The sequence below is a fragment of the Rhea americana genome, unplaced genomic scaffold (assembly GCF_003343005.1).
Source record: "Rhea americana isolate MKP2758 unplaced genomic scaffold, rheAme1 scaffold_131, whole genome shotgun sequence".
Classification (NCBI taxonomy): Eukaryota; Metazoa; Chordata; class Aves; order Rheiformes; family Rheidae; genus Rhea; species Rhea americana.
In genome coordinates, this window is record NW_028185384.1 from 1,154,880 (window position 1) to 1,176,899 (window position 22,020).

The 22,020-nt window shown below is 47.9% G+C and overlaps 1 protein-coding gene across 6 annotated transcripts in view; it reads left to right on the forward strand.

Annotated features, from left to right (window-relative positions):
* Positions 1 to 22,020, forward strand: part of LOC146599834 (uncharacterized) — a 258,807-nt gene that overhangs the window by 160,647 nt on the left and 76,140 nt on the right. For 2 of the 6 annotated variants that reach the window (XR_014894905.1, XM_085297845.1), the window contains exon 4: positions 1,448 to 1,613. The exons of 3 other annotated variants lie outside the window; for them this stretch is intronic. Coding sequence is in view for 1 of the 3 variants with exons in the window: in XM_085297845.1 (XP_085153971.1) it covers positions 1,448 to 1,613 (166 nt within the window). In the remaining 2 variants the exon portion in view is untranslated. Of the gene's footprint in view, positions 1 to 1,447; positions 1,679 to 22,020 lie in introns of those variants that run through there. One more of the 6 variants, XR_014894909.1, reaches the window with a different exon arrangement.

Here is a 22,020-nt window from a genome sequence, read left to right on the forward strand (position 1 = left end):
AAGACAAACCCTGGAAGTACTGCCACCTCAGACTGTCCAGTCTGAAAGAAAATACATTTGGTTATTACCATCTGAGCTGCTAGTCGTTTAAAAACTGTGACCTCCCAGAGGAGCAGGGGTCTCCTCATATTTGACCATCTAAGGTGGGCACTGAGAAATGAAAGCCTGGAAGTAAACCTGAGAAAACGCAGCCAGTGCAGAAGCAGCCCCCTGTGCAGGTGAGCGCAGGGGAAGGAGGGCAGCTCCAGAGGACGCCGGTGGGGTTGTCCGGCGCGTGGGGGACAGCCCCAGTGCTCTTCCCTTCAGTTCTCGGTCTGGCCACTGCGCTCAGGGACAGCAGCGCCAGGAGGATGCTGAGCACTTCCCAGAGCATGCACTGATCAGGATAACGAATTACAGAAGTGCCACGGCCAGAGAGTTTGGGCTGACTGTGACTGTGCTCCAGCCAGGCCGACTGTCCAACAGCAGTCTGCAGAGAGAAGGMAACTGCTAAGCACTTGGTCTGAGGAGGGCGAGCGGAGCACGGTGGTGCCCCAGCATGTCCAGGGAGGGCTGTGATCCCCTGCGTGAGCACTGATGAAAATCCCTGCGCTTAATTACCTGCTGTTTCAGGAACTAGAAATCATSACCCTGTGGCATGGTCAGAAGGGATGTATTGGGGAGCTGCAGTTCTTGTGTTGCACTGACTTAGGGGTGCTGAACATTTCTTTCCCACCTGAGCAATAAAAGTAGGAGTGAGACATCCAGGAGTAGCTGTACAGAGCCGGGCTGTGGACGTGTATGGCATGGTATAAACTCAGCGCATGTCATTCTCGGAGCCAGGATGCGCTTCTGCCTGACCATCCTTCTTGGCTCGTTTTCCCGCTGGCTGCTCCTCGCGGACAGTTCGGGGAGGCTGAGGGATGCGCTCCGTCTCAGCAGCAGCACGACTCGCACCAGCCTCAACAGATTTGGGTCTGCTGCCTGTCCTCACCTGCTGCTTGAGAACTCTCTCCCCCATGTATCCYGCTGACATGCGTTTCTCCTGCTAAACGCGGTCCGTCGCTGCTCTGAACAGGCAGACACGTCCAGGAAGCGGGCTGGGAAGGAGAAGCCAGCCCCGCACCCGCGGGAACCTCGGGCTCGCGCGCTGGAAGCCGAGGCTGCAGGTGTGCAGGGCGTGCGAGCTGCCTCCTGCGTTGCAGCTCGGCAGGGCTGTGCATGGGCTTTGCTGCACTCAGACCGCTGGGCAGAGGTGGAGGCAGCGGGGGCCAGTGCAGGGGGGTGTTTGGGTGGCCCCCGCRGGGGGCCGCTGGCCCGCGGAGTGTGGGGACGCTGCGTGCGGAAGGGTGAGCGAGCGCGCAGCGGTGGGAGCGTAGCTGCTCGCATGGGACATCGATCTCTGTGAGTGGAACTGGGTTTGATTAAAAAGTTGTTTTTCCCCCATAAAATTACGTCATTTTTACAGTCCCTCCAGACAGAGAGGACGGATTCTGCACGTCGAGCTCTGGCGGCATCACCACAGCTGTGCGCGTTGGGATCGCGCGGGACCGCTGAAGGCAGTGGATGAGAAGAGGAGGCAATGCAGTGACACCGAGACGGGCGTCGCGTCGAAGAACGGGGCGCCGGGGATGGTAGGGCACKCTGCAGCCCACTGCTCCCATGAAATAAAGTATTCTGCTGCTTCTTTTCCATTTATGAACTCGTTCAGGGCTGAATGGGCACCACTGTATGCRCAATCAAAGCTCTTTTTAACATCCTGCTTTTGCTCACAGAAGAACTTCAGGATGCTATCAAAAGTTTTTTATCACAATTTATATGCAAGAAGGCTGCCAAAGCACTAAGTGAGCCAAGACTACGGTATAGAGTCACAAATCAAGTTACTATAGAAGATGATTAGCTAATTGCAATTAATTACTTTGAAAACATAACACCCAGGCCAAACAGAAAGTATCATAAAGAAATTATTTTTTGCCACTGCTTGTCTAATGTAGTAACAAGGGCCTGGGTATTTTCCTACAACTAATTCTTTGTTTGCTTAACAGGCTGATACCTGCTGATAAGATGCTTTATTTTCAAGTGATAAATTATCTTAATTAGTTTTAATTGTTTGCAGACAATTTTATGCAAATCAAGACATTTAAGGAACAGAAGCAGAATTTGAGCTGTGGTTTGGGAGGTGGCTGAGGAGCACTAAACTTTTTCTACATCCGTGGGCTTTTTATTCGTAAAAATAAGCACACGCCTGCTGAGGTCTGGTACTGCAAGGAGGCGGCGGCAGGGGAGAGCAGACGCCGGCTCAGGCATTTCCAGTCTGTCCTCGGAGAGCTCAGGGCTGCTGCGTGGGCAGCGGCACACGCTGGCGCTTCCTCCCTGCCCCGGCTGCGACTGTGGGTTACTGCCCTGGCGACTCTGCTCCCCAAACTTTGCTGAACTCCTACAGCTGGCCTCTACTGGTGACCTTCCGTGCGAGTGTAAGGCAGGGCGCGCGCCGTGCTGCTGATTCTGSTCTCTGCTGATTTAGGGTATTTTCACCGTAAATAGGGTGAAATGAAAATGTAGGAAGTCAAGCCGTTAATGAGACGAGCCTGTAGCCGCCCTGCTCTCTCCGTGAGATAAACCTGCTGCTAGTAATAACCTCAGTGGGTGAAAGTGTGTTAGCATTTAATAATTCAGCAGGAAAATGCAGTGCCATGATGAGGGGGGAAAGGCGTTGTTTCAGGCTAKTACAAGAAATGACCCCGAGTGCTTAAGAGAGGCAGCTCTGCCGCCTTGCCGAGGCCGAGCGGCCCCGCTGGCAGCTGCGCCGCCTCGCTCGCTGCCGGTGCTCGGGAAGGGCTCGTGGCTGCCCACCGTCACGGTGCCCGGAGCCCAGCTCTGCTCGCCTGCTGCTGGTGGGCGCCTCCAGGCACCCGCGGGGCTCCGCGTCTCCCCCGCCGGGCAGCCGGAGCGAAGGCCTCGGCCGGGCCTCCAAAGCCCCCAGCCCCGAGCCCGCTGCGCGTGCGCTGCTCTCCGGCAGGGAGGGGGCACCGCTTCCTGCTCGTCTTGCCTCCCCGCTCGGGGAGAGGATGMGGGAATGGTCCGTGCGCGGCAGGCGTTACTGCTGACGCGGCTGGCCGCTGCTCGGAGACGTGGCTGTTCGGCGCTGTGAGAGCTTGTATAGGCTAGAAACACCCGTGCAAACGCGATGCAGTTGGCAGGAAGGGGACGCACGTCAAAGCCTTGCGTGAGTTAGGTGCATAAACGCTGCAGTGTGCTGTGTTGGGCTCTGCTGCGTGTTTGTCTGGGTGTTTTCTTGGGGTTCAGGAGGGTGGTTCTATTTTCCAGCCACTATCTGGCCCTCTAGCTGCAGTTGGGTTTAGGAATATTTTTCAATGAAAGCATAAGTGTTTGCTGTTTTGATTTAAGTAAAGCTAATTAATACTCTTATTCATTTGTTTAGACCTAAGTAATTACTACTTCCATACTCCTTCCAAACATCCTCAGATCCTAATGGCTGATACGACTTACTTAAAGTTGCAAAAAAACCTTGCCCAGTGTAGTGGTTGTCACATCTGCTTTGCATGCTGAAGGTCCTGGGTTCAAGCCCCAGTGGAACCAGTACCAGGAAGTCTCTGGGAGGTTGGACTAGATGATCTCCAGAGSTCTCTTCCAGCCTTACTGATTCTGTGATTAACACATTGGTAAGACCTTCCCATTTTAGCAGCGACGCCCTGATGATAAATTTGGTAGGCAGCGAGCCTTGAGCCTCTTGCGTATCACCTAATGCCTCTCCCTGCAGCAGCAGTGCTGTGCTGGAGATCCCTGGAGGACTTCTGCATTGCCACCGCTGACTACAGATGCTGTCTCCTCTGCGATCCTAAGGGCCGGGGGAGGCGGCTGCTGCAGAGGGCAAGGAGTGATCCCTGCCAGTCGCCTGCGGGGAGGAGAACCTGCGAGGCAGGATGGTTTCGTGCCAAGATCAGACTGGTGCAGGAGCTGCTGAAATTGAGCTGTTACAGGGCAGGTAAACAGCAGAGCTGGGGCACGCGGAGGGGACGTGCTTGACCCTGGCGCAAGGCGAGAGCTGCAGTGGAGCTGCAAGCTGCGGCGCCCGCTGCTGCGGTACCGCGGTGGTGGGAGTGAAGGGTGCGGGGACCTCGCGAGCGCGGAGCAGCAGGACCGCGGGGCAGCGTTTGCCGGCCCGGCCCGGMCGGCGCGCTCCCCTCGGGCTGAGTCTCGGGAGCGCTGTGGCCGAACCTCAGCTGCACCACTCCACGTGATGTGGAAATTATCCACAGCTACAGTCAGCCCCCAAAACATGTCAAACAACTTGCGATAATCTCTAGGGCTAGTGAACTTTGGCAGTAAACACTTGAAGTTTTGCTTTTTCTATGTTTGAAAAAGTTGATGTTTTTCAAAAAACACTACAACAGGCAGACTTTTCTTGCTTTTCCTTTATATAAGTAGTTGGTTCCATTTAAATGACGTTTGAAAGCAATTACTGTCTTTGGTGTTGTCTAGCAAAGGGAACAAGGACCAGCCAAGAGGGATGAACTCGCTCCTCGTCTCTCCCAGGGTCACGAGTTCTGCGTTGGCTCTAGATGCCGGTGGATTTGAAAAATAAAGGTTCTGCTTTACCCAGGGTCTGCTAAACCCAGGGTCTGTTTTGTTCCTTGGATGAGAGTTCAGTTTTTTCAGGCTTTTTCGTTTCATTTTGTTTTCTGAAGCGAGTGCTGTCGGGCGGATGACTTTATATAGCGGSTATATACCCCGCTGGTCTGGAAGCCAGCGTCCTCCGCTGCGGCGCTCCGTGTCTGCCCGTAGACTGATTGGGGCCGGCCGGCGGTTGATTTGGTAGAAAATCCTGACATGCTGCTGTAGCTGTCACTGAGGTGACTTTGCTGGGGTATCAGCATCTCATAGAAGTGAAAAATGAATGAAGTGTAGCAGAATGAAGATGAGTCAACAAAGAATAAGATTTTTAAACTAGACTGTTGTTTAAAGAGATCTGTAATTTTCCATGAGGCAGTACCATTTAGGAAAATCAATGGGAAACAGAAAGATCARTGTGTGCCAGGGAACACAGGGAGGAGAACAAGCTCTGTGCTTGTTCTTGATTACCACKAGGGAATATTAATATCTGGATTTTTGTAACTGGAATGAGCCAATATGCAAACACCAGATATTATTGATGAGAGCCTATTTGTATKCAGTGAATTGTCCATCTGGAATAAGACAGAATAAATGCATGGATTTGCCAAGACAGTATCTCAAGGAAACCCRGGAGTGAAATGTTACCTCTGCCTGTTACCTCCATAAAACACTGCCTTGCAAGWTCCTTCTTTGCCTTCAAATCATGCAGACAGCACATGGGAATTCAGCAAAGCCCTCGACAGCTCCTGTGCGAGGCACTGCCCTGAGCGTTTCCTGTGCGCTCCCGGGCATGGTCGCCAGGCACTCCACCCTGTCGGGAATGACTGTCTCTGGTGAGCGCGTGTCTTGCTTGCAGCCACTGTGCTGGTGGTGCTGGTGGTGGTGCTGGTGGTGGTGGTGGTGGTGGTGCGCAGCATGGCAAAACCATCATCAGTTCTGGCAAAGGGCAGTTGTTAGCAGTCTGTGTCGCTGGTTGTATCTGCTCACACTGTGCAGATGCTTTGCCCCACACTCTTAGGACTAATTACTGACCCTGGCTGACCAGAGCAGGCCCAGCATAGCCCAGCTCGTGCAGCAGAGGTCCCATTCCCCAGTACAGACAGCAGAGTGGTCGAAGGCGCAGGTGTCTCCTGGTTGCACCCAGAAGGGTGGTGGTGGAGGAGCACTGAACATGGTGCGGATCTCGTGCGGAGGGTCTATGGTACGCAGAGGKCCAGCTTTGACGTTATACTGGTTCCTCCTGCTGCCCACCTTCCGCACGTGGAGATCTAGAGTGCTGGATGCTGCTTGTGGGTGATCTGGGGGAGTTAGCCTCGTAAAAATAATGCACATCTGAAGAGGTGGAACAGGAATAGAAAGATCCAAGTCAACACTGGATGCTTAATATTCCCTCCCTGCCCCTTGTAACTATGAACAAGAAACAGGAAAACTGTTCCTCCCATCCTGCACTTTTGTTTTTTGAGAGATGTGACTGGTTCAGCAGTGAGAGTAGTGGTGGGTACCGGTGAGCTCTCCGCGTGGGCTTCTCTGTCGTGTGTTGTGACGTTGCTGTGCGCGGCATCCTGTGCGAGGGCTGCAGCAACGCTGCCCAGAGGCTGAAACTAGAAGTGCTTAAATATATGGGGGTACACCCACAAGCCTGATACTGGTAGAGGTGGTTAGCACCCAGTTACGGTCCAGCTGGCACCCTTGCTGCCTACACAACTAATGACTGAGAACTGACATCAGTAAGGATTGCTATTACATTTCTTTGTTTTTTTCCAAAAACAGTGATGTAAAGTAGGTATCGAGAGAAAGTAATGTAGAGGAGTTAGCTGAGTCATGGCCACTCTCAAAGGTCGAGGACAAAGCCATGCTGGAGGAGGAAGAGCACTGTTGGCGGGGACACATCGGTCCCATCGCGTATAAAAGCAATCAAAAGCCAAAGTGCTTCTGCTGCCTTTCAGCCACAGCTGAAGTCACCTGCAAGCAGCAGCTGCAGACGTGCTTTTGCATCACCAGCTAGATGTTTGAAATACTTGGAAATCCAATACAAAGAGGCCAAAGAAGGTTCCTTGGCAAGATTTTCCACTTCTGTGAGATACCTGTGTTAGGAGCTTCGACTCTTCTTTCAGTCAAAGGGGGGATAGACACGTTTTCTTGGGCTTGGGCTGAGCCATCTCGTGGAGAGGCGTCTTCGTCCCTGGCAGCTGTGGGACGATCACAGACGGTGCCCGAGCTCTTGAYGAAGGCATTGCAGTTCGTGCCTGCATTAGGTGAGGTGGCAGCGCCTACCAGAAGTGATATTTTTCTGTAGAAGTCTGAAGCTCGGACTCTGGTCTGCAGCAGCCCGAGTCCTCACTTTTGAGACGTCCATGTAGACTTGTCCAAAGCAGGCAGCTTGTTCCAGGCAGCGCTGCGGCAGAGCGAACCRCAGCTGGGCCACTCTGGAGGTTATTAGGGAAACCATCGCAGCGTAGATTACTGCAGTTGTTCAGCGTGTTCACGTACACCTGCGGCTCCCAGGGCGGCGCATCGCGTGCTGCTCTTCGCTTGGTGCTCGCTTGTGCCAAAACGAAGCACAGACTTGCAACACTCTTCTCAAGCTCTTGTTAACACCACAGRGAAGACCCAGACTCCGTTCCCTGGGCTGTAAATCCAGGCCTCTCGCCTCCCRTTCTGCCGCAGATTCTCCAATCTAAGTTTGATTTTAAAGATGATAGACTAATATATGAGAATATCACTTATGGCTTTGGACCGCCTGAGAGCGGCGCGCTCGGCGGGAACGTGCTCTCTTCTGCTCCCACTCCCGCAGGCGGCGGTTCTCCAGGACCCSCGGGGAAAGTCACCTGTTGCTCAAATCTTGCTTCTTCTAATCTTTTATATACGTTCTCTGCTCTTCATGGGGGCAGAGGGAATCTCCATCTTTAAACCCATGGAGGGGACTCTAGAAACATTTTAATTGCTTTTATAAATTCTGTAATGTGAGTAAAATGATACATGATCCTCTTGTGCATATGCAGTTTGTATCTAAGTGAAAACTTCTGGAATAATTTCCCAATGCCATAATGGTTTTTGTATTAAAATGGAATCAAAGAGCCTTGATATAATTGCTTACTCAAATAAGAACCCATTTGTGTATAAAATATTTATATTAATTGGGGAGTTAATTGCTTATGTAGCAATGCTAAAATAACTGCTTTGTGAGGCTCAGAAAGATGAGAAATACCTCTCTAAGGACTGCTAAAATGAAGGACTTTTTTTGAGGTTTGTTTAAGTTTAAAGCCTCTGCTAAGAATTACATGAGAAAAAACAGAACTATTCTACAGCAAAACCTCTTTTATGCAGCCAATAGAAGTGTTTGAACAGAAATTCAGCTGCCGTTAAAACCTTCCGAAACTCCAGGAGCACTTCAGAATAAACTATGCTAGAGGGACTGTTTGAGTCCTGATTCCAGAGATTCTTTGGGGAGGTCTCGCAACAGGAGCCGGCCCGGCGCGGCCGCCGGGCTGCGGGCCSGCCAGCCGCCCTCTCTTCGCGCCTCCTGGCAGTTCTTTGCCACCTTCAGGGAGAAATTCAGAGGAAATTATACATGTTTTTCAGAACCGAGCCGGCAGTTTGGCGCTTGCTTTGCAAGATGCGTCTCCCGCCTGCAGCTGTTCATTGTCTGCAGCAAGCGAGCAGCAGCGAGAGGCAGCGAGCAGAGGAGCGGTGCAGGCGCGGGCAGCGCTGCGGAGCTCGCTGCGAGGCGGGGCAGGGCTGGCCGGGAAGGAGACCTGCCCACGCTGATACACCTTGAATTTCAGAGGGTTAATGTTTATTGTCATTTGCARCTCATGACTGTTCAGTAAAATGAGCACCTTCTTTTATTTAAAACCTTGCTGGCTTGTGTGTCTAGCYTGTAAATGACTTCTTTGAAGTACCTTAGGTAAATATTGCTTTTAATTTTATTGTTTAAGATCACTTTTAGTCTATCCATCCAGACACTGTTTAGGATATTTACGGCAAATCAGACAGGATTAATAAAATTCCCTGGCAACTTTAGTAGTCAGCAGTAAAACTGAGAGAAGACTCACTGGTCTTCTAGGGACAACAGCATGAAAGTAAAAGTCGAGGAAGTTGCTGTGCTCGTTCCAGGGGAGGCGGCGATCTCCTCTCCGCWCTTCTGCAGGAACTCGTCTGTCACTAATCAGCCCAATGGAAAATTCCTTTTTCAGGTTCTTTGGATATTTTCCCAGTAATATTGGGATGAAGCTGTGAGATTRGAGGGTAGTAAATAGGGTACCTGTATTTAAGAAGGGGCAAGAAAAGGGATCAGCATAGCTACAGGATTTCTAACTGGCATTATTTTGTAAGGCTTTATACTGGACTTGCAGGGAAGTGTAATTACAGGCAGAAAAAAAAGGGAAAATGACACGGTTTTGCCTGGACTTACCAAAATGAGGCTGGGTCAGATTCCTCYGGCCCTGCTGAAAGTGGGACGTTAAGTTCTCCTCGGATCCGTCTTGTTGCGTATTTGTCGACAGCGGCCTGAGCAGAGGCACGGCGCGGCTGGGCCGGGGCACCGCGCCTCGGTTCTGCGCTCCCGGGGCTTCCCGCGGACGTGCCCACCCTGGAAAATGTCCTGGCAGGGAGCACGCAGCCACGCGGGTGTGAGCTTTCCCGGCAGGGTATTTTTGTCCTAGGTTAAGAGCCACAAGTAACGTGTGCCCCCCTAAGAGCAGCGTCTCGGAGGATCCCGGATCTCCGCACAGCGCCGTCCGCGGCTTCGGCTYATCCGGCTCCAGGGCTCGGAGGCTTCCTGAGCCATGCTGCTTTGGCACAGCTCAGAGCGGTGGTGCTTCTAAGCAGTGAGTAAGTGGTTCATGCACCCAAATTCAGTGTTCAGCACGCGTGGGAGGAGCGCTACCTGCAGCGTGCGCGCGCTCTCGCAGATGCTTTTCTGTATCATGCGTAATGGACRTGTTTCCGTCGGCCTTACCTTTCCCTTTCAGTGCTCTGACTACAACTGATTTAATTAAGAAAGTACATCAATCATACTTGTATAACTACTTCTATTTGCTGGCAGTAGAAGTCTGTCTCAAAGTGAGACGTTAACATTAACGTTGTCTTCTAGCCTTATGAGAAATCTTTTTCCCATGGATTTAACCAAAAATAAGAATAATAAAATCATAATGCAACTGAGATGAGATTTAATAGCAAGAATAGAGAGAAAGAAAAGCTGGTTATCATAATGATTGTAAAAATATATGTCACTTCATGCAAAAAGTGTATCCTTAACCTACAGGTAGCAGAAGGAAAATGGTCAGATTTATAAAACAATAAATTAAGAGGTTAGTTTTCCCAGTGACCATTATGGAAATGACTTGCTTGCACCCCAGCTAGTCAACCTGAGCCCTGCTGTTTAGAGCAAGCTTTATATTTTGCCCGTTACGCTTTTGGGGCGAATCTCAGTTTGGCTGCAGAGCTTCCCCTGGACACGGAGCGCCTGGCCCAGCAGGGCCCCGGGGGGACGGGACGGGACGGGACGGGACGGGTGCGCGCGCTGGCCGGGGAGTGAGACGCGAGGGCTGTGCGTGGCGGTCGGCGCCTGTCTGGCAGGGGCAGGGGGTGACAAGTGGGGGAGGTCGGTAGCGTCCGGGTTAGAAGTGGGTGAGCAGCATGTCACCGCGTCCCTTGCTGACCCGGGTTCCGTGGTGGAGCTGAAAGCTCCCCTGCCTGAAGGACGTTTGCTTCCTTGCCCAGCGCTCTCGGCCGGAGATGGGCGGTATGCTTTTTGGGCAAAATTCATTAAATAAGAGGATATTTGACTGTGAAACAGTTCAGCGGTTTGTGCGGCGGAGAGGCACTCGCGGCCCCAACCCGTCGGCCTCCTCGTGGCGTCCCCATCACTCACAGCACCCTCCAGCTGGAAAAGGCTCTTCCTCGCGGCGGCTCTAACTCRCGGTAAACTGATGGGTCTGCCAGGGAGAAAACAATCTGCATTCGTCATTTCTTATCTGCTGGGCCTGCACTTAGCCACGTCTGCCACCGGTCTCTGCACGCGGAGGGGGTCAAGGACTGGGCGCAGACGGGGACGGTGTGTCCTGCTGCACCCGGCTCACGCTGACAGTGTTTATTTCAGAGCCAAAAGCAGAAGCTTTGCTAAACCATTTTTTTTCAGCATGGTGCTTGCTATGGAAATATAGGGGCCAGTGGTAATATTAAATCTTCATTATAAAACTGTTGCGTGTTGTCTGATGGGAAATGTCAGCTCCGTGTGGTTAGCATGATTAACAGAATCTGTCTTTTACTGCTGATTCCCAGTGCGTGTACTGGAAGCCCTGCCATTTACTTGTCTCCTGCTGTAGCAAACACACCGTATCTGTGCTCCTCATAAAGCTGAGAACAATTCAAGCTGCCCCAGAGCAAAGTAAAATCAGGGAGTATTGATCTTGCATCGTGAAAATATTAATATTACAGGCCTGATTCAGCAGCATCCTTCAGCAACTTTAAGAGCCTGAGCAATTTGCTTCCTTTTCAGCAGCACCCTTGAACGTGTGCCTGAGTTTGGTCAGCTGCCCTGAAATTTGTTCTGCTTTCCGAAGAAGGGCTAGTTTCTCGACAGCCGTCTGTTGTCTACAAGAGACTTCAGCCTTGAGTGAGATACCCTGCTCATTTGCAGCAGGGACGTGAACAGCGTAGATCTGATGCTGTTTGAGGTGGATAGAAGGAACATCTCTAGAAGGTKACAGTAAATAAAAATGGAGCTTTATAGTAGTTTTCTTCAGCGTCAGTAATGATACTTTCTCCTTTCAGCAGCACTTTTCCTCTGAGATATCAAAAATCTGATACAAACTTTAAAATTTGGACTAAATAGGTAAAAATGAAGTTCAGAGAGGCTGACAAATATTTGGAATGAAAAAGAAGCAGAACCTGCAGGAAAGAGGAGGCAGGACAGGAACTTTTGTGGCCTAAGAAGGCAGGGACATTGCATATTAGGGGCTTATTTTGCTGGTCAGGAGCTCTGACTTGGGTCAGCAGTGAGCTCTTGTGGCAAAAAAGGCCCACTCCATCCTGGGCAGGTGTGCAGGTCTAGGGAGGTTATCCTTCCCCTCTAATGAGTGTTTGTGAGACCATGTCCAGGGTGTTGCATCCAGTTCTGGACCGCCCAGTACCAGAGACAAGGACACACTGGAGCAAGCCCAGCAAGCCACTGAGCTGGATGGGGCTGGAGCTCGGGATGGAGGGGGAAAGGCCCTGTTCTGAGCAGGAGGCTGAACTAGACATCTCCAGAGGTCCCTTCCTACCCGCGCTGTTCTGTGATTCTGTGATTTGAGCTCTCGYGTTGACAGCTAGTTGCCCAAGTGCCCTTTTAGTGTGTAGTTTACGCTGTGCGGAAACATGAATTAATGGCTATTCGAATTTAGGCTTACAAGTTCTGAATGTCTAGTGAAGCCATCCAGTGCAGGCAGTACTTCGTCAGAGGAGTAAGGCTTTTACATCCCRCTCAGGCTGAGCTGCTGGGTTTATGTCAGGTGCTGTCTTCTTACCATACTTGTTTTGTTTAAGTTGTTGTTAAGTACAACTGTATAAAATGGTCAAATAATTCTGCTCATGCATGTAAACTCAGCAGCAGAAGAATTACTAGYCTGCATATAATACAGCAATTTTTTCTCATGCAAAAGTAACCATCAGGAAACCAAAGAAGGGAAGAGGGAATTATAAAGAAGACATTGCTTCCTTGTCATTTCGTTACACTTCTTTCACTCTGAGTCAGATCTGACAGCTTGAAAAATGCCWTTCTGCTAGAGTTTATGTTCTGTAAACACACAGATAAAATAGAGGCATTCATTTARTACTTGACTAACTGAGTAACACTTTAAAACCTCATGAAGGTGCATTACCAACTTTAAAATRTTCCTCTGAGAACATACCTTGCACTGTTTCCAAATACTGAAACCAAGCATATAGATGAGATCCATTTAGAGAAATTTTAGTGAAGAAATGTCTTGCTTGGAATACTTAGTGCTGATCTGACTGAAGCTTATTAGATGACAGAAGACCTGATAAATACTTACTTCCAACGCAATATGTTCCTAACTGCTTGCACTTCTGCCTCTCTTTGATTCTGCTTTTCAAGCTATTTTCAAGACTTGTGACTTGGCTGAAAGATGGGATGATCAGACCTCAGAATACATAAATGGCAATTTCAAACAGCAAGATCACTTTAGGGGAGAAATAGTTATTTCCTCTTCTTTAGGTTTTTCACTAGTTTTAAATTCCATAGCTCTGAGTGTCTGACGAGTCCCTTAAGTAGTGCCCTGGAGGGGAAGAGCTGAATGCTTCTGAGGACTACTGGCAAGGATGACCAAAGGTATGGAGAAGCCTCTGTGCAGGRGATGACTAGACTTGAATTTTTCAGACTGCTAGAAGACAGCAGAGGGCTTGGAGAGGGGTCCATAGGAGAGTGGGGGGAAGAGACTGGGCAGCAATTGTTCCTTGTCTCTTCAAATATAAGAACTTGGGGGCGTCACATGAAACATGCAGGTGGCAGGCTCCAAAGCACCTGGTGCTTTTTCTGCATGCGGTATAGTTAAGGTGTGAAAGCGCTGCAAGATATGATGGGATGCTAAACATTAGCATGGGTTCAAAAAGTGGCTGGATTCAAAGAAGCTAACGGAGGATAGTAATTACAAAAGACATGATTTCTGACTTGGGAAATCCATGAACTACAAAGTGCCAGAGGCTTGGAAGCTATCCTGGGGAAGGACCACTATATCTGGTTTTACACGCTTGCCCAGGCTTTTCTGAAGACAAAATACAGGTCTAGACAGACATTTTGGCTGACCAGTGCTGTGTTCTGTGTGCTGTTTGCCTTTGCTGAACTGCAGCAAGGTCTGCTCACCCACACAAACCTGACGTGCTGCCCAGCACCTGGCAGAGCTCGTGGTGCATGCTGCTGTTCTCTTAAGACAACAGAGGAGATTCCATTTTATCCTTTTTTTAAGCCTCTGGTTAGGCCATTTATCCAAGATATAGGACACRTCTTCATTTGTGGACTTAATACTGCCTGAAGGCCCTCAGCCCTCCATCTCCCTAAGCTTCAGCTCATCTCTTCCTGGCCGTGCATTTTCCATCCTTCCTGCTGAAGTTACATTATGTTTGTGGAGTAATTTTGAATTTGTCAGGCTRCAGAGAGCCCAGGTGTGCAACTCAGTAGCTCCGTGGGCAGCGATGATGCCCAGGCTGTGCTGCCGTGGGGCTGGAGCAGGAGTGGACCCAGGGGGGAACCAAGCGTGTTGGAAATGCTCCAGCTTTCTCCATAAACTGAGAGTTTTCCTCCTGYGCCTTTCCAAGGAGAGGGCAACGGGTGCTTTACTTGTGGGCCAGACACTGGTGCCAGGGGAGGAGATCAGGCCCCTGGTCCCCGAGGGATGCCCGCTCCTTCTGCGTGCCGTGCCGTGCGTGATCCATGGGGAGACTCGCCTAGTCCCTGACATGCAGCATGAGCACAGCACCCGCCAAGCCAGCGTGCCGGGGCCACCRCGCAGCCCGGCACTTTCCTGCTTGCTTTAGCAGCAAACAGGTTTTGAACAACTGATTCAAGCATGTTTTATTGTCAAGGGAGACAAAAAACCCTCATTTATGGCTGGAGGTCTGTATCGTTCTTAAAAATTAGAAAAACTTTATAAACAATCAGAAAAACAAAGTCAGAATTAATTCCATCCAAAAATTGCCGTGAAAAGGAGTAGTCAAGAAATCATTGGTGCATTTTAATAACTGCTAAAAGTAAGAGGATAAATACAATATTAATTCTATGACTTATTTTTTACACTCCAGTGAACATAAATTTCTGTAATTGTATTTACAGGAYTTGGCTGTGTTGAAAGATAAGGGATAATTACTTTCTTGCCAGATCGGAAGGAGTCTACAAAATTACATTTTTWAAAAATATGTTAACAATACTGTAATATTAAGAAATTCAATCAGATATTAGTAACAAGGAAAAATGTTATCAATTAATAAGTTACACAAACTCAATCTGTGTTCTGAGAATTGCAAGTATTTTTGGTTTTCCACTGTAAWTCTAATGTTTTTTTTCCAGACCTGAGAAACCCCAGCCCGCTGTAATTGCATCATCTGTGTGGCTATCATTTATGTGACRATATGCTGTGAAGTTGAAGTTTATTATTTTACTGCCCTTTCCTGTTTTGTATTGGGGTTTTTTTACTCTCTCRATGTTGCATCTCAGGAAATTTTAAGTATAAATATGAGGTGTTGGAATATTATTCCACAGCACTGACAGAATTGGAAAGCTGCATTAAAACCAGAATTTTCCTGCTTTGTAATGAGGGGATCCAGTGTAGGTCTACACTTACTCCATCCAGGAGCTCTACGAAATGCATCCACATCACGCAGGTCCCTGCCATGGAGGTTGGGAGGACCTGCTGAAGCCCAACAGGAAACACCTGCGTTGTGCCTCCTGCCGTGGAGAGAACTGAAAACCCTACAGAGCCCACCTGGGTGTGAGGTCCTTTACTCTAACCACCTGGGTCACAAATCCTCAAAGGGCTACTTGAGTTGTGAAAAATAATACTCAAAAGCTTCCGCAGGGTTTTAAATGGTTAATGATCAGTGTGTGGCATGGAGAAGTAGTGCTGTGGTGATTGCTAATAGCCTGGTGGTAGCAAACAGAATTTTCAGTAGCTTTTGATGTAATGCAATGTAATTTTAACATTTGCCATCTTCCTCCTCTTCAGTRGCTGTTCCCCCCCTCCCTAGCAGGCAGTGATTGACCTCAGAGGTTCAGCAAATTGTGAGCTGAAGCACAAAGAGTTGCAGGTATGGTGAAGACAKGGGTGCTTAGGGCATCTGGCAGATCTTTTTGGATTGCTGGGTAAATGCCTGCTCTGGATTTGTGACAGACCTTCTCTGTTTGAAGCCAGAGGAGGGGGACTTGCTGTGTCGGCCACAGTGCCCTTTCCAGGTGCACCCAATAATGAATTACYGAGGAGCAAGGACTCAAGCCCAGAACCTGCAGAGCTGGTGTGGTGATTCTTGTGGCTGAGGAGCTGGTAAGGTCCTGGCAAATGGCATGTTGCATGATCCTCAGAAGACGGCTGGYCTCAGCTGGCACCCCCCTTACCTCGATGTTTGTGAGTAGGGTGTGTTTTGGGGGTGGGAGGCAGGATGAGAAAGGGCCAGGCAGTGATTTTCACTGTGTGCTGTTCCCTGGTCGCCCTCCTCGCTGAGAGCGTGCCAGTAGTGTATCCTTGCTGGCAGGTAACAGCTCGGGCCCCCAACTGTTTCTTCTGAATAGAGATTTTGTAGGAGTCTTTTTGCCTTGTTCCCTTAGCTCTGATGTGGCAGTGTAACTCCTGAAAGCAAGAACTCRTGGTGATTTCTGGTTTCCATTAAAACGTGCAATTTCTTGTCTCCGAGCCATGACCTCAGAGAACGATATTATCTCTTCAACTGAGCCTACAACTCTGGACTTAACACTGTAAAAACTGTATGCCCATATGCAGGCACTTTTCCTCTAATTTTATAGCAAAATGTTTGTACTGAAAAGCAGCAAAACCACAGGATTCTTTCTGCCAGGAGTCTGACTGCACATGATAACTKTTTTTTCTCTCTGGGTTTACATTTGTTGGGAGTAGAAAAGTCTCCTTTATTACWAATTCACGCTGAGCTCCTGTGTCAGTTCAGATGCCTCTCTCGTACGATACGCAGCTCGCTCTCGGTGGGAAGGATGCCTGGAGAGCTACGTGTGGCCTGGGCTTCAGAAACCGATAATCTGCTTGCTTTGTCCTTAGTAAAGATGAGGCCGTGGGATGAGTTTGCACAAAGGACTCGTGTCCTGAGTGTTGGGCGGGAGGATCCTCATGCAAGTCCCGAGTTCCTTCCACGTCTTCTCTTGCGCCTACAAGTGGTTTTTGTCTCGGTGCCACCTCCAAGCAGGTGGGACCTGCCTGCACAGCTAAATATCCTCTGGGGAGCTGTACTCTTTTTCTCACTTCTGTCTCACCTTTTTTTGTGCCCAGTGTAAAGTTAAGGTGGTGTTTACACCTTCACTCAAACATTAACAGTATCTTGCAGAAAAATCACAGTATCAAATGCTTTGTTTGAACAGCTATAGCGCCTTCTGAATTTTGTAATCTGATTTCAAACTCAATTTTGATGACTTTGACATGGTTGCATTTAATTGCGTATATCAACACACACAACTCCAAATTATCTGTCATTCTCTCTAGTTGGACTTTTTGCGGTGTTTTTATGTGTTTATATTCCCTATTTTAGGAAGTACTCGAACCAGCTTCRCTGGCTTTCTCTTTGCCCTTTCTTAAAGATTGCATTATGAAATATTCTTAACTGATAAATCCATATGTTGTTCRTAACTTTTCAGAAACTAAGGGCAGTCTATTGGGAAATGACTGCTTGCAGATGCCATATTTGCCAGGAAACAATTTACTGGTAATTGCAATTGAATGAGTTGTTACTCATTCAAATTTCTTAGTTATCCAAAATCTATATATCTGCTCTATAAAAATAAAACATGTGAAAAGGTCCAGTCTCCTGAAAGCCTTTGGTCTTGGGATGAGGTTGTCTAAGCCCAGGTAGAAAAATACTTTCAAAAAGCATCTACAAGGTCAGGTGGAAGAATTCTTAAGAAGATGGAAGYGGGAGGAGGCAAGAAGAGCTTTATGTTTCCCTTTGTGCAGGAGAAGTTTCATTTTATTTTATACTACTTTGCAGGGTTTGGGGGTGAGTATTTGAGTTTTCAGTTAATATACCATGTATCAAGAGAAAGGTTTGAAAGATTTAGAGTGGCCCTGGGTCTTCCCTAGCTGGTGATAGACTGCTGCTCTCTTCCCTTTCTGCCACTGGCTGCATAATAATACAGGGTAAAGTGTGCAACGGTTATTGAAAAAGATCACGTTTCAGCTTTSCTGATTTGTTTTGAGCTCACTGCTAATTTTACTGAAAAGGAAAAAGAAATATTGATAGAAATTATTTTGGAATAATTATTAGCTTTCTGGTGTATGTGGAGGGAAATTAATAATCTGGAAGGATAACAAAAGAGAAGTGAAGAAACCGAGGAACTGTCTCCAATAAAAATACTGAGGCACTCCACGAGGAAATCACTTGAAGAACTGCATTTGATCTTTTGATCTGAGTTGTGTGCTTTGGATAGGAGCTCACTTTTTTTCTTCTCTTTCCATTTCCCAAAGATGTAAAACTTCTCCCTGAGGTTATTTTCTRTTATGCAGTAGTATTGCCTGCCTCAGGCCTACAATGTCATGTTGGCAGGCAGCAGTGACTTGAGACTAAATCATGTCCATAAACGCTTTCTAAGGGCTAATCGTCATGGCTTCAGTATGGTCCTGTTGCTCATGCCTGAGAGTAGGAGATGAAGACTGGAGGCTTCCAGTGTCTTTCCTTTCTCTTCCTTGAGAAGACGGTCCAAAAATGTCCCAATTAGAGTTTGTCATGCTGTGAGTGAGGCAGCTACTACCTATGTGGCTGTGATGTAAGTGTGAAAGCTAGCAAGGTATGCAGCTAACAGACAGGGACAGAAAACCGAACCATTAAATGATTGCTAGACCTCTTTATCTGGGTAGCTATTGAGCGGGATTGCCTTCACGGTTCTCTGTTACAGGCAGAGGTAGACTGCCTCACACTGACACTTGTACACATGAAGCTCCTGTAGTTTGAAAGTAGATCCTTCCTGGATGAAGGAAAGTGATGCATCTAAACCATTAGAAGGCATATGGAAGGGGCGTTTGTGTCTGTCTGGCTCTGCTGCATGGTTCCTTTTGACTTTGGGTGGAACTTTCTTCAGATGAGATCACACATCTTTGTAGAGGTGATTACAGCTCTCCTTACTCTCAGGTAAGACCATGGTTGTAAATGCAGGTTGTGTAGCTRGGGTAGGTTGGCGAGATGTGCAAGCAGCAATAGTACTTGCTGTCGAAGAGTCTGTACTGTGGTTGTGTGATTGATGTGACTCATCAGTGGGAGGGCAGGTCCTCATCAACCACGGTTCCCCTGGTTGAGCTGCAGCTATCCAGGTCCTTGTGAGTGTGAGAAAAGCTGTGAAGTGAATGTAATCGTGTCTCACTTTACCAGGCAGCAATTCTAGACTCCAGCTATTAACGCATAAAGCTGTATTGGCCTTGCGTTGGYCAGTCCTGTTTACTGGAGTTACCGGGTCAGTCATAAACGTGTTCCAGAGTAGTGAGGCAGGAAGCTTACAAATAATGAATACTTAAAAAGTAAGGATTATAATGAAATGTATTGGATAAGGATAGTTTCTTCACAGCAAGAAGAGATCTTCAGCAATGCAATAGTTACCTTGACTGCTCAGCAGGATTCATGAAAGAATTAGTTGTTTAACTCCAAACAGAGTAGAAGTTATGTGATTAATGCTCTGTAAAACTCTCTGAAAATCCACCTCTTAAGGTTTAAACATCTTGCAAGAGGGGCTGCTTCTAGTTTGTATCCTCTGGAGAAGGCAGACAAAAATCTCAGCGTGGTGGTTCAGCAGGCTCAAAAGAGCAAGGATTAGACAAACATCTTTCTGTGGCTCCTACTGAAACTATTAAAACATACAGAATATAAAGCCTAGTTTGGTTCTTCTGACTTGCTGTGCTATTCTTTCTCTGCTGTTTACATGGAAAAGCCTGAAGATTTGACTGCACRCAAAACGATCTGTTTTCTTTCTAAAAGAATACCTTTTCCAGATTGGGACAAAGACGAAGTTTGTCATGGGAACCTATAATAGGTCACTGTTGGGAGACTTTTTGGGGGGAGGAATGGGAGAAAATAAGAGAATAAGTTAGCTGTAATTTGGCAAAATAGAAAAGGCAGAGGACAACTGAATGCTAGACCATCAGTATTGACATTTGCTAAGAGCCTTCCATTTTGTCAGGAAGTCAATAATAAAGTATAAAGAGCACCAAGCTTCAGCAAACTCCTGCCTCCTTTTGCTCTTTAGAAAAGGTAGTGAACTTTATTCAAGTTCTTCAGAAAGTGCTTAGGTAGCCTTCCTCTTTAGCCTGGGTGAGCAGATGGTTGTGGTGACTGTCCAAAAATCAACAATCTCTCCAGACTTGACCTTTTAAAATCCAAGCTTTATTCTCTCTTGCCTTCAAATTCATTTATATCTGAAAGAGCACTTGGAGTTAATCTTTTATTTTCCCCTTGTCAGGCCTATATGTGACTATGTAGGTTGCATTTGTAATTAWTAATCAGTAGTGTTCACAAGAGCTGCGTTTCTAAAAGAAAAACAGATCCACAAGGAGGAAAAAATCACAGTATGTTTGGTGCAATATTGTTAGATCACTCTCAGTGCAAAACAGGGAAGCTTCCTAAAACAGGAATACAAGCTTCCTACGTGGTCTGTCTTCACGAATGAACGAACTTTGCTCTGAAAGTCACATGCAGCRATATTTTGTACTTTTTAGCTAAAATGAAAAGGAACGGTGAGAAATGTAGCTATTGCTTTTCTGGAATTGGTGTGCTACACATCCTCAAGAGAGTACAGAATCCTCATCTGTGCCAGTTAAGTTCATCTCAGTCATCTTGTAGATTTGACTTATGATGGCCCTGTAGGAGCTTAGTCTATCTGCCAGCAGTGTGTGATCTGACCAAATGAAGCATTCAAGTTCTGCTACTCGCTGACAAATTATGGGAGTAAAAGTCACTTTGGAGCAGTAGGGAGCCCTGTTGTCAGAGATAAACAGAGCAAAGGGGTCTTAACTACAACCCCCAAATCTCCTAGAGCAGTAGGACGCAGWGTGTGCCAGTTCCATTCTGACACTGCAAAAGGAAGGCACGCTGCCCTGAGGAACAGCTGGTTTCTTCACCTTGCTCCCTTGGAAAACAGGAAGCCACTACTATTCAGCCTTTTAAGGAGTGAGGCTTAGGCTGTGCTGTCAGTCTTTTGCAGCTCTGACTGACTTCCGAGATGTTGGGCAGTTCCCAAGCTCCAGGCGACCTGGGTCTGCTCCAGGCCTTGGGTAGCTTGTTTCTGTGATCAGGGGCTGTGGGGAGCGAGGCTCCAGCTGGTGCCCGCTGTGCCGTGCGTGGCCGTGGGAGATTAGCAGCCACGCTGTAACGAGCCAGCTTTCATKAGCCTTGTTCCTGTAAAGCTGTTGAATAAATAAATGCCTGGGAAGCAGAACTCTCCTTGCAGACATTCGTTACAGCTAACGGAAACCCTTTAGAAGTGAAGTGGTGCAACGTGTAACGTTTCCTTGAGGTGCCTGGCTGTGGAAAGATGTAACCATAATGAATGTTATACGTTGCTTTTGGGGGGAGCTGGATTTATAACTATAAACTGCACCGAGTCCAGTCCACTTGAAAGACGCCTGTTTCCAGAAGCGGTGGCTCTATCAAATAGGGCTTCAGAGGGCTTTTAGGTGTCTGTTTGCATTTAGATGTAATATGCAGAGGAATATGTATTTCTGTGAATGCATACATACATACGTTTAGTTCATACAAAAAACAACGCCTGTCTGAGGTGGTGATATCAGTGGTATCATTAGAACTTGCAATGATACATGCKTGTTGTTAGCAATTACTACATTACTTTTATTGTACTATGCTAATTTTACTTCATTGGAACGAGGAGAAAAAATACTCCCTGAATTCTATTAATTTCTATACATTATTGGTTTAAAACTGCAAATTTCCTCTTGGTGACACTGCTGATGCTTGCCAGGGCTTTTGCTACAAATGAGCAGCATAGCAGGGCTAAAATGTACAGTATATTTTTAGCCCTGATGTGAAGGAGTTCTGAAAGATAGAAGAGCCTGAGAAACYGAGCTGAGGAGGCTCTTGAAGAGATGCTGCGGTACCAAAGTTGTCGTTAGAAATACAGCTTAATATCCCTTAGCTCAGCTCAGGCACAGCAGGGCTGGGCAGTCGCTTTATGCAGGTCAGGTCCCTTCTCGTATGTACGAAACGTCTGAGGATCTGGCTCCAGGCATCTTGCGGAGGTTTTGAGTGCTCTGCCCTCGCTGCTGGATGGGCAAGGCAGCAAACTGCTTATTCTCTCTGAAGTCAACCCTGTCTGTCACGCAGAGGATCATGATTTCAGGTACAGCCTTTCRTACAGCTGTTCTTACGCTTTCGGCTCCGTGGTCTCTGTGGCTGGGATTCACCTTATCTACCTTAAACTGCCAACAGCTAGTACCTACCCAGAGCTCGCCTAACGCCTGGTCTAAAACTCTGTGGTTAATGAGGCGATCCTATTAATACAACATACCAGGGTGATCCATCCAGCCTGCTCAAAACACCTCTTTCCTGTCAGAGGCAGCCTTCGGAGGGGCTGATGGTGGTCCCTKGGGAAGGGGCGAGCACCCTTGGTTCACTGGAGCTCCTGCTATAACCCACACGTAGCCCCTCCAATCTCAATTAGACATGCAATGCCTTTACAGC